This window comes from Bubalus kerabau, chromosome 17 (genome assembly GCF_029407905.1).
Source record: "Bubalus kerabau isolate K-KA32 ecotype Philippines breed swamp buffalo chromosome 17, PCC_UOA_SB_1v2, whole genome shotgun sequence".
Taxonomy (NCBI): Eukaryota; Metazoa; Chordata; class Mammalia; order Artiodactyla; family Bovidae; genus Bubalus; species Bubalus kerabau.
This window is the reverse complement of record NC_073640.1, coordinates 57,604,262-57,625,289: the sequence shown is the minus strand read 5'-3', so window position 1 is coordinate 57,625,289 and position 21,028 is coordinate 57,604,262. Positions and strand designations below refer to the sequence as shown.

The 21,028-nt window shown below is 46.0% G+C and overlaps 1 protein-coding gene across 1 annotated transcript in view; it reads right to left on the bottom strand.

Moving 5' to 3' along the window:
• Positions 1–21,028, bottom strand: part of SAE1 (SUMO1 activating enzyme subunit 1) — a 61,951-nt gene that overhangs the window by 13,959 nt on the left and 26,964 nt on the right. Inside the window, exon 6 of the mRNA XM_055551345.1 lies at positions 13,347–13,452. Coding sequence (XP_055407320.1) covers positions 13,347–13,452 — 106 coding nt within the window. The remainder of the gene's footprint in view (positions 1–13,346; positions 13,453–21,028) is intronic.

Sequence of the window (21,028 nt, the reverse complement as noted above, 5' to 3'; positions counted from 1 at the left end):
TTCTGTCATCTCCCCTCCCAAATGGCCAGACATACACACATCACTGTTGACTCTGCATTTCTGGAGAACACCTCCCAGCCAGTTTCCAGATTATGAAACTATCCCGTGAAGATCAAATACTGTTAGGGATGCCAAAAGATGACTCATCGAAACATATCAAAACACTGCACAAAATCAGAGTTCCAAACTTGATTAACTTCCTCTGAACCTTTTAATTAACTCAGGCTGCTGAAGTCTGGAGGTGGGGGCTGACATTCACCGCTACTGAGGACAGACTGGGGTCTCTGCTAGAGTTCAGGACTCGCCCATGCAACGGAGTAGACAAACTTTGAAAGGGAAACACCAAGCACCTTTTCCTGGATTAGAAGAAAAACTGTACATGTGGATAAACTACTCCTTTTTCAAAGAGAAATTAACCCAAATTCAAATTTAATCTGAATCAGACTACTAGATTAGTGTTATAACAGGAATCTGGGAAGCGATATTATTAATTATTCTATTTCTTTCTGAAAACTTTCATTGCATTTAAATGGCACAATTATATTTAGCATAATCACTAAGGCCATTCAAAAACTCCATTATTTTTGTAGGAAAAAAAATGAAGTCAATGTTGCAAACTAGCTCCAACCCAACTGCTGTTCCCCAAAAGAATTCATCTAAAGGAAAAAAGCCAAATCTCTATAAAACTGCCTGGCTGGTGCCTAGAACTGTTCTGTACCAGACACCCCTGCCTCACACCGCTGGTGCCTCCCAACATTCTCCCCACACTGACTCACTCAAGAGACTCATTATCTCTGGGAATGGCCTGGAAATCGGATCCACTCCTGGGTGACATACATCTCCAAGAAAATGAAAAGGCGAGTCATCCTCTTAGCCAGCAGCCCATTTCCTAAGGCAGGACACACCAGGTCTCCTCTTTAGTCAACTGTTCATTCAATAAACACACAGCGAGCACAGCCTCTGCGCTGGGGCCCGAGTGCAACAGAGCAAGCTGCACGCTCTGCCGTTCCGAGTATGTGTGAGGGCGACACACATCATGATGCACGGTAACGAGAGGCAGCGTGAGAGGAGGAGCTGAGCAAGCGCGACGGGGAGGAGAGGGTGGTCTCCCCAAGCAGCCGGACACCCCCTGCCCACCAGGCACAACCACCACATTTCGGCGGGTCCTCCAGGCCCGAACGCTGACCCTTGTCACCTCCTGTCCTTGGAACTTGCCCGTGCTGCTCATCAGGGACCACTGTGCCCTCTCTGTGCAGAGCCCTTCCCTGGGCCTGGGCAGCCTGGAACCAGCAGACCGCTCTGACCCCTGTTCTAAATCACTGTAACACTGGACCCTGACAACATCCCTAAGCCTCCTCCATAAAATGGGAAGCATCACAGCACTGAACTCATGCGGTTTAAGGATGAACAGAATGAATACAGGCCAGGCACCTTGGCCGGTGCCAGGGGAGCGTCAGGTCCATGGTGCTACTCTGGAACTGTCCGACCTCCATAAACCCACCCACATGGCCCTCAGAGAGGCTGACACACTGGCCTATGCTGTGACTCCTCACGTGACTGAGACCACCACCAACTCAACAGTCAGCTCAGCGGGCGACCGTGCTTTGGCTCTAGATTGTGCATACTCTGGTAACTCTCCGCACCTTGCTCTTGGCCTTCATGGTCTCAATCACAATTTGAGACTCCATAGTCAAAGTGTCGGCTCACCTGTACGAGGACGGACCCGTCTCCTCACCAGCCTCTGAGGCTCTGCGGGGCAGACACACATCTGTCACGTTCACCATTACCTACTGAGTGCCCAGCACGGGGCGGGCCCCCACGGCACACACTGAGGAAGCGTCGGTGCTTGGAGAAGGAGGGAAAGGAGTCACAGGGCGAGGAGAAGGCTCACAACAAGGGGGCACAGGCCCTCATAGATCTAACCAGCCTGTTCCTGTGTGACTGAACTGAATGGAGACCGCAAGATACCCAGGATGGTTCTGTGTCTTACCAAGGAATGTTCAGCCAGAGAAAAAAAGGAAAAAAAAAGACAGTGTACCACATCTGCCTCAAGAGGGAAACAAGATAGAAGCCTGCCTTTCAAGGCCACATTTGAGAGCCAAAGATGCAGAACAGCCGGCCCACGGGTGTGGAGCTCAAAGGAGGGAAGGGGCTGGGCTGGGGGAGGCAGAGGCATGGTCTCCGGGAACCCCCATGAGGGCCTGCTGGTTCTCAGCCTCTCTCACCTTTCAAGGCATCTGGTGGCATCTGGTCATCTGCTCAGCTCAGCTCAGCTCCACCCCACTACCCGCTTCATTTACCTCTCTTAGTTTTCCTCTTTAACCCAGAAACTTGAACGTATGTGCATGCACATATTCCTTCATTCATTTTCTCGTCCACAAACATTTCCTGAGCACCTGCACACCACCTCCACCCCATATGCTGAGCCGTGCTGGGACCCAAAAGGCGGAGATCACAGTCCACAGAGGGCACGCACATAAGCCCGTCTGTCACCACGGCCGCCCGGGCCTTTGACCTCTTTCTCCAGAGAACTTCACCTCCAGATTGGCCTGCCCTGAAGACTTTTTCTGAAACACCCCTGCTGAGCACCAAGTCCTGGCCATCCTTTCATCTCACCAATGAAAGCTAGTCTCTGACCACATTCCATCTCAGTTCAGCAGAGAGAGAAAGAAAGCTGTCTGGTTATTTACAGCTTGCTGTCTTCTGAAGAAAACCTGAGGCAGCTGGATGAAAGTTGTTGATGGGAGAAAGGGGAGTCCTGCTTCTCAGAAATGACCTGCTGGGTTTTGCCTACCAAATGAAAGACCCAGATTACTCAACCTGAGCATGCAGCGGAGAGACTGGCTCACCCAGCCGTGCAAAGGTGCAGTACTGAGCAGCTTTATAAAAGGTCAGGCCCTGTGGCCAGTGATTTAATTACGTGCAAATGGTTGCCGCCGTTATTTATGCCACTATCTGGAAACAATCTCACATCCAATAATAGGATGATTACATAAAATATGATTGGAGTAGGAAATGGCAACCCACTTTAGCATTCCTGCCTGGAGAATCCCATGGTCAGAGGAGCCTGGTGGGCTACGGCCCATAGGATCACAAAGAGTTGGACACGACTGAGCGACTAAGCACGCATATAAAATATGACAGGTTGACCAAATGGAGTATTATTCAGCTATCAAAATTATGTTTAAGCAGTTTTTAGTCACATGTTTGTTCCCTTAACATTTAGGTTTTTAAAACAGGGGCAGGTAATAGCCTATACTCAGAACGAGCTCTTCTACATAAAACAGAATGAGGTGGGTGCAACTGTGACCATCCTCCTGTCCGAGGTGGGAAACTAAGGCTTGGGCTTCTGACAGATTCCAAAGTCACTACACCTCTAACCTCTATGTCGTACTGCCTCCCTGGAAGCAGAGAGAAGAGAGAATACAGACTGGTTTAAAAAAAGAAAAGAAAAAAGAAAATCACTTCAAATGAACTTAGTTTCCCATCCCAGAATCCATCAGTTTAGAATAATGCAAACCACCCATTCAGACTCCATCTGGCCAAATATTCTATTTCTCCTTAAAAGACAACAACAACAACAACACAATTATTACTTTAAAACAAAAATTAAAAACAATTATTTTTTCCCCCAGCTGTGCTGTGCAGCATGTGGGGTCCTAGTTCCCCAGCCAGGGATCAAACCCGTGACTCCTGCAGTGGAAGCATGAGTCCCAACCACCAGGGAAGTCCCCCATTTCTCTTCTTTAAAAAAAAAAAAAAAAAAAAAAAAAAAAAACCCACAAAACAACGGTCTAATGATTCCTGAGCTTGACTCTCATCTTTACAATGGAGCAGTCTGAGAAGTCTGTAACTTACAAAAAGAAGGGGACATAAACATTCTGAAATGCTGAGGCAGGTTATATAGAGGCCAAGTGTGGAGCTCCCTGGACCCCGAGTGCTTGGCCCCGTCTCCCAGCGTGGCCAGCCGCACCCTTGGCTCACAGAGCTGTTCTGACAGAACCCTCTCCATTCACACTCCCCTGCCTGGTCACAAGCAGCAGGGAGACAGGGGCTTTTCTCCAGCCCAGCACTTGAGTGGCACATGACCTTGACTCTGGGCATCTGCTGCTCTCCACCAACCGCTCTTACCCAGGGAAGATGGCACAGGACATTCCCGTGACTGTTGTCTGACAGTCAGGGAAGAGATGTGAGGCTTTCAACCAGAATCGCAGCTGGGCTGGGGCCCGAGAGCAGCTCAAACACAAGCTAACAACGGGGGTGGGGGAGACACGGGCCTGCAGAGAAGACAAGGCAGGTTGCTGACAATGTTGCCCATTATTTCAATCTAGCCACGGTGGGCCTCAGTTTCCCATCTGCAGAAGTGGAACAAGAAAATGTCACGGGTTCTTGTGATGTTCAGACTTTAAAAAATGGACATAATGCCATAAGTATTAATTAGTAAGGTGAACAGCTGAAGTCTCACTGAGCGCTTTGAGGGACGTGGTATTTATTGGGGGATGCTTAAACACTTACTAGGTTTGGTGACCCTGGACAAATGACTTAAGCTTCTTTCAGACTCTATTTCCGTCTATGAAAATGAGATGGTCATAGTAAGATCTGCTCTCATGAGAGTGCCTTGTTGGTTAATCAACAAGGACCTACTGTATAGCACAGGGGGCTCTACGCAATATTCTGTAAGAATCTCTATCAGTAAAGAATCTGAAAAAGAATGAACACATGTATATGTATATCTGAGTCACTTGGTTGTACACCTGGAACTAACACAACATTGTAAATCGATTATATGCCAATAAAAATTAAAAAGTAAAAAAAATTATGAATGCACAAGATGTGCCTGGCCTGCATTTGTTAATCCCTGTAACCCCAGTGGCAGACTCCAGGTTATGTGCCTCTTTTTCAGGTTGAGGAATGGAGCACAAGCCTAACCAGAGCTGGTTCTCCAGCAACAGCCTCTACCCGCTGACGGCAGTGAAGCCCAGGACTGCACTCACGGCTCACCTCTGCCCTCCCCCTCACCTCTCCGCTCTGTGTGGCACTGCCTTCTTCCTTTCTGAATGACTGTGGTCTGCGTTTTGTACCACTGATAAGACAAGTGGCACCAGAAAAAAAAACCAAACAACAAAAAAAAAGAAACACAACAAAACCCACCACTTCTTTCTTCTTCCCTCCCTACAAATTATTTTTAAACATCTGTGGTTATGACAGCAGCAAATCAACAAGCACTCCGCGGCTGTCCCATTATCGGAACCCATTTCCCTGTGGCCGTCTCTTCCTCAGCAGTTCTTGTCATCGCTGGACACCAAAACACCCGCAGGGTAGCGCCGGGCCCAGCTAGTGGTGACGGCTGGTGTGCAAAGGTTACAGGTTCTAAAATAAGAAGTTCCTCCTGAAGAGAACTGATCACCCAATCAAGCTGAGGTCTAGAGACAAAGTCAGTTAAAAATCATAAAAACAGGTAGGCTGGGAGTGTGGCGGGGGCAGGGGGAACTGAGGAAGGAGGAGTCAAGGAAAATAAGTTTTCTAACCATAAAAAAGTTAAAACTGTCCATTGTAAAAAACCTTGCCAAAGAATCTGCAGTGATGAGGAAGAATGAGGCACAAAATACTAGAAAGTTCTGGAAGAATACACATGAAATGGCAGTTTCCTCTGAGACATCCGAGTATTTTACTAAGAAGGTTAACATTAAAAGAAGACAGAACGATTTCTAAGGCTTTCCTATACATGATCTTTGGGAGGAGGTTATCAACGTCTCCCCCATTGCTATATGAGAAAACAGAGGCCATAAGGTGACTATATGACAGAGTGGAACCAAAATGCCTTTCTTCCAACTCCAAATCTGGAGACATCAAGGTTCTAGGGGTAGCAGAAAGTAGACATGAACTCCAAACTTGCTGGGCTAGACTTATGAACCAAGAACAATCGGCCACCTTAGAAAAGATTCTAATTCCCCCACAGCGGGCCCGAGGTCTGATCTACCAGTTCCAAGGAAGCCCACTTCACTGTGTATTTCCCCCAAACAAGAATATTCTCATAGAACAACAAAAGTTATCAAAACTGAAAATTAACCATCGATAAGAGTATTACTACGTACTCAACAGATCTTTTTCAAATTTTACTGACAGTCTCACTGATGTCTTTGAAAGCAAAAGCAAAAAAATATATATATCTGCTCTCAGATCCAGTCTGGGAAGTCCGTGTTCCATTTAGTTACCCTGTCTCTTCATCCTTTAATCTGAAATGGAGTTCCTGGGTCTTTAATGACACTTTTGAAGAGTACAGGCCATTTATTTTATAGACTCTTCTTCAGTCCAAGTGCGTCTGATGTTTCCTCATAATTGGGCTGAGATCACCCATGTTGGGCCGAGAACCAGAGGCCACCCCTGGCTGGCTCAGCAGTGCGGTCCTACTTATACTATCTCCTACCTGCTCAGTGCATCCAAGCGGGACGCATGAGACCTACTGTCCTATTCTTGGAATGTTAACTGTGATCTCTTGGTGGAGGGACAACCTGCCAGGGTTCTCTAGTCTCTCTCTGTAATAAATCAAAAAGTATCTTGGGAAGACATCTATGCTGCTTCACAGCCTACTTTCCCATTTGTTTTAGTCCATCAGTGATCCTTAAACAATACTACTACTATGATGGCCAAACACAGGTTTCTTTTAATCTTCCTCATTCTTGCTGTATTTATTATTCTTCTTCTGTTTAAAAAAAATAAACCTTCCCCTCTCCCTCATTTATTTATTCAATTATCAGTATAGGTTCATGAGTTATTTTATTCTATGGGCTGTCATCAACTACGATCATGATTTACCTGATCCTCAAATTCTCCCAGATTTGATCAGTAGGAGCCCCTTCAAACTGACTCCTGTGACCTTCACGCAGACACGACTGTCATTCTCTGTACACATCCTCACTTTCAGGCAGTGCAGGATGTTCCAAGCACACCTGTAAATTTCCTACCCCAGGCCCAGAACCAGCCCTTTCTCCAAGGAGTCCTGGTTCTCTGCATGTTAACAACCATGAAGTCTGTTCATGGCTATTAGTTCTAAAAGCCCTCTCAATTGGTTAGAGCTGGAAAATACATATGTATAAATGTGAACACATGAGGACTTTCCTGGTGGTCCAGTGGCTAAGACTCTGCGCTCCCAATGTAAGGGACCCGAGTTCTAGCTCTGGTCAGGGAACTAGATCCCACCGCCCACGACTAAAAAGATCTTGCATGCCGCAACTAAGATCCGGAGCAGCTAAATAAATGTTTTTAAAAATAATAAAAAATGTAAATACATGGACACACACGCATCTATTTCTGTACCTACATGTAAAAAAACCATGAGTTCATCCAGATGACTCCAATTCCAATTGAACTAGAGAGGGTCTCCCAGGTGGCTCAATGGTAAAAAATCCTCCTGACAATTCATGGGACATGGGTTCAGTCCCCTCGGTCAGGAAGATCCCCTGGAGACGGAAATTAAAACCCATTCCAGTATTCTTGCCCGAAAAATCTCACGGACAAAGGAGCCTGATGGGCTACAGTCCATGGGGTCACAAAGAGTCAGACACGACTGAGCGACTAGAACAACAAGGGGAAGTAACGAACTCCCTTTTCTGGCAATAAAAAAATCCCAGTCTCATTATCCACAATATATTTGCCTATTTGTTCCATCCAGGGCTTCCCTGGTGGCTCAGATGGTATCCTAGAATAAAGAGTAAATAAGTTTCAGAATTTCTAACCCACACCACTGTAAAAAACAAACCTAACTCGAGTTCAATATTTGTTTACAGTTATTTTTTTAGTGTGAGGGTCTATAGACAAAACAGTGCATTCAAGAGCCACATGGGGTTATCATCTTAGCCCTGCCTCAGTCATGTCCTCGCCTGAAACACAGCATTTAACATGTCTTAAAATAAAACAGCAGATGAGTGAACCGAGGCTTTGACATAGGCCAGGGCTCCCCTTCTCCTAGGGCAATGGTCTCCCTCTAACTCACTGGTCCTTTAGAAACCTGGGAAGTGTGCAACATTGCAGATGCCAGCCACTCTGAGCTGCTTTGATTCAGTACATCTGAGCTAGAGCCAAGGAATCTGTATTTCAAACGTTCCCTGAGGGAGCCTGATATCCTCTGGGGAAACCACTGGCTCTAAGAATAAAAACGTAAAAAAGCGAGGCCCCAATCTCATGTCTGGCTGGCTCGCACCAAGCTCCAGCCTCGAGGGACCACGGTCTCTACCCTGTTGGCCGCCTGCAGGCGCTGCTGCTCTGGCCCACAATGCTCTCACCTCCCTCTACCACCTGGCAAATACCTATTCTTTAAAATCTGGCTCAGATGTCTCCTCCTCTCTGAAGCCTTCCCAATTCCCCAAAGACACCCAGACCCCAAGTTCTCTGAGCTCTCAGAACAGTTTGCTTTCAATTGTCGAATAATTCACACATATTGAAAAACAGACCAGCACAACACGACAGCTTTGTCAATAGCCCTCTGTTACAGCTCCCCTCATGAGCAGGATTATCTCTGCTTGTCTTTTCCATTGGCAAGGAGGCTTCTTCTTCTCGTGACGATCTCCAGGCACAAGATCTGGTGCATGGCAGGTGCTCCAAAAATGGTCTAAGATTATTTTCAGCATTAATTCTGTGGTTCAAAGACGGCCTAAGTACTTTTCCATGACTCGTCAGAAAAGACTGAGAAAAGTTAGGATTGCCAAAGATTCTCTGCTCAGTAATTCACATCTCGAGATGAAGTCCATATCTTCCTGCTCTGGGCTAAACCTGCGTGTTATTGTTCATGCTGGTAAGTGAATGCTGTTTCCATACAAGACTCAATTATTTTTAGCGCTCCTGTTATGATAAACTCACAGTAACCTCAAAAAGAACAAATCAAAGTCAACTTTTTGCCACAGGAAACCAGCTCACACTTAATGTTTTGCAACATGCCATGGGAGAATAATAAAAAGATGAGACCTTTTGCTCACAGATGGTAAGGCTGACTTTTGAGATAGTGGAAAATGCAGCAGGAAGCGTGCAGTCTGGCCACTATCTTATGAAGTAAACTGGAAAAACACTCACACCCCAACAAGGCAAACACACGCATACGGACAGCAGGGCTACTGTTTCACCGGGGGCTGGATGGTGAATGGGGTGAGGACCGTCCACACGTGCGGGACAGGCCAGAGCCGGGTGGCACTGGGATTGAAAGCCTGGTGGCTCCCAGGGGAGCAGGGAGGCAGGAGGGGCCTCCGGGGACAGCAGCAGGGAGGGGGAAGAAATGACCAGACAGGCAGAATAGTCACTCACGTATAAACTACTTGTAGAGCACCTACTAAGTGTTCCATTTGGGTTCTGTGCAAGGTATCCTCCTATATGTATCACAGTCAAGTACTCTGACCTTGCACTCTGACCTCACTAGGAATTCCTAAGGCATCATCAGGTGCATCAGTCACATTCCTAGAAAGGCTCTTGGGAACAAATTCCAAGGACTGAGACAAGCTGAAAACAACTTACATTTGATAAGACGAGTCACAAAAGACAGCGTACCCAGAGAAACACATTTTGCAGCCAACAAGACAAATGAGGTCATTCTATGTATGCTCCAAGATCTTTTCCGAAGCACTTAAGGCCATCAAGTGAAAGAAAGCAAGTCGCTTAACACTTACAAGCTGAATTTTGGCAGAAGTCTAACCTGCCGGCCAGACTCCCCTAGGGAAAGAGATCATGAGAGCCATTGCCCTCCACTTCCAGAAGCTCAGTCCAGTCCTTAATCAAGGAGTTAATCACATGTGAAAAGCCCCCAGAAAGCTAACCAGACCCTTATGCTCACTGCTGGGACACTAACAGTTCCAGGTGCAGCATATCTGGAAAGACACACAGGGCACAGGATGACCCATGAGGGCAAAACAAAGCAAAACATCAGGAATATGCAGGTAACAACATGCAAGAAAAGTTAGGACACGTCATCTGCTACAGAGAGAAAAGCGAAGGCTACAAGAACAAAATCAGGAGAATTGGGTGCGTGTGGCGCGGACGTGCGCGGTGGTGTAAAAGAACAAAATCAGGAGAATTGGGTTTTAGGCCTGATATTGCCACTGGTGTGCTGTATAGCCAGGAGGAGGGGGAGTCACTTCCCTTCTAGGCCTTATTAGAAGTGGCCTCACCTGTATGCCTAGTCAGAGAGGACTGCAGGCAGTGCTGTCGAGAGGATTCTGAGGCTCTGGGAGAAGTGGCCGGTCAACAAGGAGGATTTCTTAGCCACATCTGCCACAGGGGTGGAGGGAAGAGTGGGAAGCACACAGCTGCCAGCCTTGACCAAGATGGTATGACGTGTGGAGTTGCCTCCTTTTTTAAAATTCCCTCTTACAAAACTATGGACACTTCCCTCATGGCTCAGATGGTAAAGAATCTGCCTGCAATGCAGGAGACCTGGGTTAGATCCCTGGGTGGGGAAGATCCCCTGGAGAAGGAAATGGCAATCCACTCCGGTATTCTTGCCTGGAGAATCCCATGGACAGAGGAGCCTGGCAGGCTACATACAGTCCATGGGTTCGCAGAGAGTCAGACACGACTCAGTGACTCACACACACACACGTTACAAAACTATACACATGGACTTCCCTGATGGTCCAGCGGTTAAGAATCTGCCTGCCGATGCAGGGTACATGGGTTTGATTCCTGGTCTGGGAAGATTCCACATGCCGCAGAGCAACCAAGTCTGTGAGCCACAACTACTGAGCCCTCATTCTAGAGCCCATGCTCTGCAACAAGAGAAACCACCACAATAAAAAGCCCGCGCACCGCAACTAGAGAGTAGCCCCCACTCTCTGCAACTAGAGAAAGCGAAAACGCAGCAACGAAGACCAAATGCAGCCAAAAAGAAAAAAAAGAAAACTACACATAAAAAGGGTTAAGGTGATAAACTTTATGGTGCGTGTTTTTATCATAATAAAGAAACTGTATATTATTAATTATGAACATCGTCTTAATCTCCAAATGCAAAGCTTTGAAACTAAAAAGAGAATGAGTTACCATTTAGAAGAGGGAAGTAAACACATGAAGTGTATTATAAAACAAACTGCTTTTTACGGGCAAAAAAACTAAAGCCTGACAGGATTGCTGCTATGATAATACCTACTCAAGTATGGAATTAAGGGTAAACTGAGTCAACCCCAACACTGTACTATACACTAGAAAGCACCTCCGACCTCCAAGCACACAGCTGATTAGACAGGTCCCGAGGACTTGCTCTGGGCTAAGCCTCTTGCACGGGTATCATCCGAGCCTCACAAAAGCCCTCTGAGGCCAGCACTGTCACCACCCCCGCGGTCAGAGGCGGATCTGAGGGCGCCTCTGGGAATTTAAGTCTGTGGCTCAACCTCACACCTGCCAGGACTGGAAGGCAGGTCTGTTTTGATTCCAAAGCGCCAGTTCTGAATGACCGTGAACCATTGCCTGCCATGTGCTTAGTGATATAAAGCTCCTGCTTCTTCCTCACATCCTGTTGACTCCTCAGCCCCTTATAACTTCTGATGGTGATGCTCAGCAGAATCTATTTGGATGAAATAATACACCTTCCCCCATCCTGTCTCCAGGGCATAAGTCCTGCCTCCCCATCTCAGTGACAGGCTCCTGAGGGCAGTGATGGCCATGGGCCTGTGTCTTTACCAGTCTATCCCTTGTGTGTATAGAGGGGCGCACAGCAGCAGCTTCGTGTGCATGCGGCGAGGATCCAATGAGCTAACACTCACAGGGCACTGAGAATGGAGCACGCATGCTCTTATTACCTGGTACCTCATACAGTATTTAATTCATTAGATTTCAAAGTCCCGGGCTGCTCAGGTCCCACCTCTTTTACATCTGCATTTGGTGTCCTCTTGGGCTTCCCAGGTGACGCGAGTGGTAAAGAAACCAGCTGCCAATGCAGAAGAGATTTAAGAGATGCAGGTTCGATCCCTGGGTTGGAAAGCTCCCTGGAGGAGGGCATGGCAGCCTGCCCCAGCACTCTTGCCTGGAGACTGCCATGGACAGAGGAGCCTGGCGGCTGCAGGCCACAAGGCCAGAGTCGGACACGACTGAGTGACTTTCACTCGGCGTCCTCTCACGGCAAAACACAAGCCTCTCTGGGTCTCTGCCTCCTCAGCCCCGGAAACCAAATGGGGGATAATTCCTACCTTGTCCATCTCACGAGAGAGACGTGATGAGGAGGTGGACAAGAAAGTACTCTGGAAACTGCAAAAGGGTTGTAGATCAGGGTCTCTCAACCTCAACACTGCTGACTCTGGGGGCCATAGCGCTCGTCCTGGGGGCTCTCTCCCCACCCCAACCCCAGTCATAACAACCAAAAATGTCTCCAGACACTTGCCTGGAGGGCAAGACTGCCCCTGGCTGAGGATCCCCAGGTTATGGTAAACTCAAATACTAGCTGACTCCTCTTATAACTGGCAGTTAGAAACACCAAGGCTATGCCCAAACCTCTGCAAATTAACAGCTGTTTACAGAGGGGTGTCTATGTACCACCAGTGAGGAGGGGGAGTTGAGAAGCACATCCCCAAAAGTACAAAAATGTCAGGGTGATTCTTTTTCTTTGGGCTTTTCTGGTATTTTCTGTAACAGATATGGATTATTTTTATGCTAACAAACCCATGTGATTTACATACTTGCTCACCCTGAGAACAAGAGCAACCTCAATTTCTCTGTGCCTCAGCTCTCTTGTCTGTGAACTAAGGGATAACACATCAACTCCCACTGGCTCTTGCTAGTAAGCACTCGATGTTCATGATTACTGTTTTTAAAATAATATTAAAAAATTAAAGTACAGGGACTTTCCTGGAGTCCAGTGGTTAAGACTCTTGTGCTTCCAATGCAGAGGGCAAGGGTACGATGCCTGGTCAGGGAACCAAGATCCCACATTCCGTGGGTATTTTAAAAAATAATAATAAAGTGCCAAGCACAAGAACACTGAGATGGCAACTAACACCTACCTAACGCCCTCTGAATGATGGTGAGAGATGGGAGAAAATCTCTCAGGAGAGGAACGCCAGTTTTGAGCACCAGGAAGAACTCTGGAGAGGGAACAGTGATGACAGGAGCTTGATTTATAACACTGTTATCTTGGGCTCAATTTCAGAAAGCAGTTCATTTCAACACATAATTAAAAAAAAACAGAAATTGTAAAGAAACTAGAGCTCAATGATGGGCCTCCTCTCCATTCACTCTGTTGTCCTAAGTGACCACTTAGAACCAACTAAGGGGGAACTCGGCTCAGGGCAACCTCAAGGAACCTTCTGGGCTCTGCAGCCTCACATGCAGAAATGAGAGCACAAAGTGCGTGCCGAGAAACTGCTTTCAGGGTTCACCTTGAAGGAGGAAGTAATCTGGAGTCGTGCGCTTCAGAGCTGCCTTTGCTTTATCGCTGCTCCAGTCCACTTCCAGCGCCTCTTTGACGGAGCAGAAGACCACCTTCTGTTTTAAAAAAAAAAAAAAACAAGATTGCTTAGGGATAAAATAGAGAAAGTCGCTCAGTCACGTCCATCTCTTTGTGACACCATGGACAATACAGTCCATGGAATTTTCCAGGCCAGAATACTGGAGTGGGTAGCCGTTCCCTTCTCCAGGGGATCTTCCCAACCCAGGGATCGAACCCAGGTCTCCAGCATTGCAGGTGGATTCTTTACCAGCTGAGCCACAAGGGAAGCCCAAGGATAAAATACATTGACTTCAAATCACCAGGCAGTAACTCATCACCATTACTAGGTTTCCTGTTCACTAAAGAAGCTGCTGCTGCTAAGTCGCTTCAGTCGTGTCCAACTCTGTGCGACCCCATAGGCGGCAGCCCACCAGGCTCCCCCGTCCTTGGGATTCTCCAGGCAAGAACACCGAAGTGGGTTGCCATTTCCTTCTCCAATGCATGAAAGTGAAAAGTCAAAGTGAAGTCGCTCAGTGGTGTCCGACTCTTCGCGACCCCATGGACTGCAGCCCACCAGGCTCCTCCGTCCATGGGATTTTCCAGGCAAGAGTACTGGGGTGGGGTGCCATTGCCTTCTCCGAAAAGAAGCTGAGGCCAACTCAAATCCAACAAATGCTTCCTGAGCACTTACTATGAGCTCCCTTGGGCACCGGGGTCACAGAGATCAATGCCATGGACTCCCTTCACTGCAGGAAGACAGAGCAAAGCTCTGTCCATTCTGACTCTCTGGTGAATTCTGGTGGTATTTATGCCACGGAAATTCCTTCACAAGTGACCAATAAAATGTGTCTAAAGATACTCAATGAAATGTTCTCTGTGTTAGTAAACAGACACAAACAACAATACCCATAAATAACAGCATTCCTTCTCCCTATGGCAGGAGGCAATACAGTTGAAACCTAGTAACCTACATCAAATTTTCTTTTAAAAATGCCATGAGAGATATATGTTAAAATACAAACAACTAATTATGAATAAGAAAATGGTTTTCTTTTCCTTTCCTAAACAATGAAGTCCAAAAGCCGTTTTCTGGGACTGAAGAAGGACAGGGAAAGAAAGTGTGTGTGGAGGGCTGGTGGCTGGACTGGAGGGGACAGAGCAGGGCAGGGTAAGGAGGGCATCCCCAGAGGGCAGCAGCGGGAGCCCGATCACATCCAAGGACTTGATGCAACAACAAAAAAAATACACTGAGAATCTGGGCAGCAAGGCTTCACTGTCAAAGAAGAGAATCAGAACTATGGAAACAGAGAGAATTAGAATGAAGCCTTTGGTGAGAGTTACTGCCGTGAACTCATGTTCCATATATACAGACAGACAAAGAAATAAATGTAAATGCAAGTGTATGTGTACACATACAAATATTTACCTGCTGTGTCCACTGAAAAAGTTTAAAAGCAATGATACTCTAGCAGCAATGAGCACATCTCAAACACAGACTCTGGTTTCTAACCACCACTAAGAGACACATTTCTCCTTGGAGAAATGACTGATTTCAAAGCTGCAACATGAGAGGAGCCTAAGACAAGGAAAAGTGCCCCAAAGAATGATGGGACATGTCAAGAGGTAACAATTCAGCTTAAATTCAGGTCAAATCTGGAGCAATCTGAGGATAAAAGTAAAGGATAATAGATAATACTTTTAAGTAAGCTATAATAAAATTAACTAATGAGCAAAGTTTTTTAAGGAATAAAGTATTTACATATTTTCAAAATACTTCTCCAGAAAATACCTATTAGTCACACAGGGATAAAAAAATTGTTTTCAAAGGACCAGTATGGAAAATAACTTTACTCAAATGATCAAAATTAACACAACCAGTAAAGCAGCACATGGAAACCATGCACCAGACCACAGGATGCAATGAGAAGCATCCATGTCGTGCTATTTTGGCCAAAGATGTGTAGCAAGAGTCTAATTACAAGGAACATCAGAGGAACCCAAACTGAGAGACATTTTACAAAATAACTGGCTTGCAACCTTTAGATGTCATGAAAATCTAGATGCATCCATGACTCTGACCCGGATCCTTTTGCTGTTAAGGACATGACGGGAATAACTAGCAAACCCGAAACAGGGTCTGAGGATTTAGATGGCAGTGATTTATCCATGTATTTTTCCTGACTGTGATGGCTAGTTTCTGATCACGGAGAATACCTTATTTGAGAAAATACAGACTAAAATATTTGGGAGTAAGGCAGTGGCACCTTATCCTCATATGGCTGTTAGGTACTTCTACCAAGTTTAAGCTAGTACATGTGTGTGCGCCAAGTGTATAAAACTTCACACTTACAGAGGTGTGTGTCTTCCTTTTTTTCCTCTACCAACTCCCCACCCCCCCCACACATCAGAAAGAAAAAGAAAACAGAAAGAAGACAACAATGGCGCAATTTACAGGCTAAGGGAGCCAAGATCCATTAGCTGCCAGGCAGTTTCCACACCCCACTGAAGATCAAAATGGATCTGAAAGATGAAAACTCAAACTGCTGGTGAAAATAAAAAACAGCCATGGTGTGTAAGGTGGCTTTCTGCCTCCCCATAATCACTCCTCTCGGGTTTGGATCCACTGTAAAAGCTAGTATACAAGATGCCTGTACTGCCCTCAAACCTTTTGGTCAATGGGTCTGTCTGACCTTAGCAGATAAGTCATGCAGTCAACCAGAGTGACATTTAGTGCTTGGTACAGACTTGCCAGACCCTTCCTGACAAGTCTTACCACACAGATCAAGCCATCAGCAGTACGACCTGGAGATGCCATCACAATAAAGAAAAATCTTACCAGGTTTCAAAACCCAGCAGGACTTTCATTCAAAATTTTTGTAGTTTGCCTGGCTAAGACCAGTGCTAAGAATCTACTGATTTGTTAGGCCATTATATGAAGAATAAGGGGGAAAAAGTTGGTTCTAGAATCAGTCTGAGGCAGGCCTGCCTCTAACGCTTTCAGGGCCTGAGGGTAAGAGTACAAATAAAAACCCATATATCATGTCTACATATTCAGTTATAAATCACACTAATAAGCTATTAAGTAAAGTATATTGTATTCTCCTGCCTTGACAAATAAACCTCCTTCATAACCACCTGGAAAACTAGGTTCAAATTTGGAATTCTCACACTCCGTGGGAGTCCTGTGTCACAGGAGGTGCCCTGGGAAGGTTGCCCCCATCTCATTTTGGCTCACCCACAATGTAAGGAGCTTTGAACCTGACTTTGCACAAGGTTTTGCCCATCCTTCCCGACCAAAACATCCAATCCTCAGGCCGAGGCATTCAGACGCTGTGGTAAGGTCCACACTCCAGAGGCAGACAGGGAAGCAGCCTAGGAAGTGAGCCTGAGGCTATCTGGCCAGGAGATTCCAGGGGTCCAGGTACCCAGAATGGGGTTCAGAACTGGGGGGAAGGCTATGGGAGCCAGGCAGATGCACCTTCTTGATCTCATGGGATCCTCACCCTGTGAGGGGAACGGCTGGAGGAAGGCCGGAGTGGGACCTTCTAGAGCACCACGGCCAAGGGTAGAGGCCCTCTGCCCTTCCCAACTTTAGGGCAGATTTAGTCCCAGTTCTGCCACTAGTTTGTGACCGCGGACCAATGACTTCACCTCTCTTGGGTCTGTGGCAGACAACTTTTAGAGACAACTTAGATCCTGGGATCTAAGGAGGAGGCCCCTGTGGCCTTGGCTTTAATGTGTACCAACCCACCAGCACAGGTGACAGAGTCTGAGGTGGTCACACGACCCAAGCCAGGCCCACCAGATTCCTTAACCAAGAATATGAAAGCTGGAAATAGAGACACATTCATGGCAGAACTCTAAAGAGAAAGGCCAGATTCCTGCTGCCTCCAGGGCTTCCCAGCTGCCCTGGTTTTTTCCTCTTCTCAGATCACAGGAATAAAACTCTATGCTTCTTGGGCTACTGCAGCCTGCCTCCAATTAATGCCCCCTTTTTTCATTCAAAGTATCCAAATTCTACTATTGTGGCTCATAACAAAAATAAAACTTAACCAAGCTGCCTAATCTGTAGTAGAACAGATGCAAAAGGCGGTGCCTACCTTACCCACCTCACCGGCATCGAGTTTATAAAGAGAAAAGGCTGCCTGACAGTGCTTTGAGGGAGTGAAGAGCCTTCAGATGAAGCAGCCACAAAGCCTCCCAGGTAGCAGCCGCTACCATTCACCCAAACGAAGTAACCCCTCCTGTTCCACCATGCCCTCAGCTCACGAATCCCTGTCTGGTAGGCCTCACCTACTCCCCTCCACTGTCCATTTTCTTCCCTGATCATTCTGGGCCTTGAGGATTTCAATCTGAGAGTCTAGTTAAGACTCATAACAAGCCTTCTTACACTGGGTAGCAGCTTCCTGAGGCAGAGACCACAGTGAAAGGCACAGCATTGAATGGAGCAGATTTTCAACAAATACCCAGGAGTTGATAAGACCCACCTGCCTTTCATTTGCCAGGAAAGCCCAACAGTAAATATAAAAGATGAATTCTCCACACAGTCTATCAGCTATCAAATTAAGGGGTTTCGCTGAGCCATTTAAGTAGTGGGAGACTGCAATAACCTCTATGCAATAGGAAACTGGCTCAATAGATCACGGCAAGGCAAAGCAAGGAAGACCTACCAGACAGCCACTTAAAAATCATGTTCTCCAATTGTATGCCAACTATACCTCAATAAATAAAACAGAGTAGAACAGAAGCATGCTCTCCAAAGTAGACACAAAGATTTGAGGAGTGCTTATGAAAATACATGGAGTGAAAAAAGGAAAAGACAATACATATATATATATGTGCCACATACATTAGCTCATTATGTATGTCTTACATATATTTACATATATTAACTAGCACTCCAATTTATTATGTACATGCATAAAAATAGTGACATTATTGGGTAGCAGGATTCACATTTTCTCAGTTTGTTCTATATTTTCCACATTGGAACTTGTGAAACCATTTTGTTTTTTGTGGGTTTTTTTTGGCTGTGCCGCACAGCATGTGGGATCTTAGTTCCCCAACCAGGGATCAAATCCGTGCCTCCTGCAATGGAAGCATGGAATCTTACCCACTGGACCACCAGGGAAGTACCCTATTTTACTTTTTAAAATCAGGCTGAACATCTATAACAACTGATAAAGATCTGGATGTAAAGCAGCATGTAAATCAGAATCGAAACAACTTTCAAACTACAGATTTCGAGGTCTAATTTCCACACCTACTTATCAGAGACTATAGTTTTCAAAAGCATTTTAACAACTGACAACCACAACCTGAGACAGTTTTCACACTCAGCAGAGTGGCAAAAGAGCCCAAAGTTACCAAATGTTACTGTTACATGCTGCTGGGTTGGAATGTAAATAGAGAAAACGCCTTAAGACTTATTTTCTAGAGTCTGGTGAAGTTGAAGGCGTGCACGTTCTAATTCTCCTATGCCCTAGAGAAATCACACACCTACCCAAAGAGATTATCTATGCACGCACACAACACTGACTGCAACGCAATCTGTAACAGCAAAAGCTTACACAGCTAAACGCCTGGTAATAGGAGAATAAACAGTGCTGTTTTCACACAACAAATACTCTGTGGTCAAAACAAATAAACAAAAAACCCACCAAAAAAACTGTCTTGCAATGACTGTTGTCCAAGAGAACTTGCAATGATGACAAGAACACTCTGTATATGGGTGCTTTGCAATATGGATGCCATAGGCTGTGTGTGGTTACTGAGCATGTGAAATGTGGCTAGTGAGACTGCAGAACTGAATTTTTAAATTAAATTTTATTAATTTTAATTTGAATGGCCACACGTGGCTGGTGGCTACCATAATGGACAGCAAAGCTCCAGACCTACACACAAACACAGATGTCCTCACAAAGCTGCTCTTAAAAAAGCATGTGGGAAAAAAAGCATGTGAAACCAATTTTTAGGAAATTAAAAAGCACACCAAACAATTCTGTATTGCTTGGAAACACAGGCGAGCAGGAAGAAGAAATGCACGGGAATGAGAAACATGACTGAGGACAGCGGTTACTCATGTGGGCGAGGGGCATCCAAATGGCCTCGACCACCCAATAGTGTTTTCTGCTTTAAACTGGGTGGTGGTTTCACGGTGGTTTCGCTCTACATTCTTAATTTCTAACCTACATCATCACCTAGTAAGTGTCATTCCATTGTTGAGATTTACAAACACGTGATAAAACACTATGCCAAGCCGGCCTATATCCACTCTTTCTGGATACCTTAGTAAATCCACACAAATGTACCAGCAGACCTGAGGAGACAGAGAAAGAACACGCCGATTGCTACAAGGGTCCTGGAAACCTTCTCGTTATTAAGGTGGATAGTGTTTGCTTTATTGTTATGTTTTATAACTTGCACTGATGTCACATGATTTTTGTGTATCAAATATCACACGCACACACTATGCTGTGATGCTGGCAGGGACTTCTATTCCTCATCCATAGAACCGAGAAACCAGCAGCACCCGCTCCAAAACTCTTCTACCTGGGAAACCTGCCATCAGCTTCCCACCAAATCCTCTGCAATGTACACCCTGCCCCCTCCCTGCCTGCCCCCCAGCCACAAACATACCAAGTCACTCTGACAGTGAGTTTTGAACTCTCTGGACTGCAAGTTCTGGTCCAGGCAACAACTCAGTAACAGACTTCTACACATTCTTCGCCAAGAACCTTGTCTTCTATAAAAGTCTGTTCTCTCAGCTCAGTTCAAATAACCTCAACTATGACAACTAACATACTACAACACTAATCAATTTATTCAATCACAAAGAAAGTTAAATCCTTTCTAACTAATGAACAAATCCTTTTTACAATGACAATAATCTCCCAAGTTGCGTCATATTATGCTGCTGCAACAGCCACTACCACCGACACGGAACAAACATGTCCTGAACGCGAATGTGTGGGCGCTGCGCTAGGACACAGCTGGGAACACAACTCCCCGGCCCAGGTCGAATGGAGTTTACGTGAACGAGGGAGACACTGCCAAGTCATCTGAGGGGCAACGGGTGCCGCAATCAACATGCCACAGGAGAGGGGGAGCCACACCAGGCAGCCACCAGGAATGCTGCTGTACAGAAAGGGCTGAGAGGAGGATGAGAGTTGTCAACAAATGGCTCAGAAAGGAGAAATCAAAACAATGAATCACTCTTCAACTGTGGAATTTCACAACTAATTCATGAAAGAAGGGATTTCCAAGGCCAAAATTAGTCACCCACTACTTGAGAAGGGGTAAAATTAAGTCTGTATTTCTTAGCATGTCAGAAGCAAATCTTTATGTTTAATCTTTAAAAAGCTATCACAGAGAGTATCCACCCCCAGGAATCTATCCACTCCTGTCCGGCAGCCCCCTAACAATAAAGAAACATGAGCAGCAACGTGGGAGCACACTGGCGGTCATTCATCCCGAAAGTTTTCAGAAGTGATCCTGATTTTCACATATTTCACCCCGGCATCCTAACCCAACTTCAAGTCATCCTGGAAACTCCAAGGGGATGCACCTTGTGGTGATAAAGCGCACCTGCACCCTCGGCCACCGCCTGTGTTCTCCCCTCCCTGCGTCAGC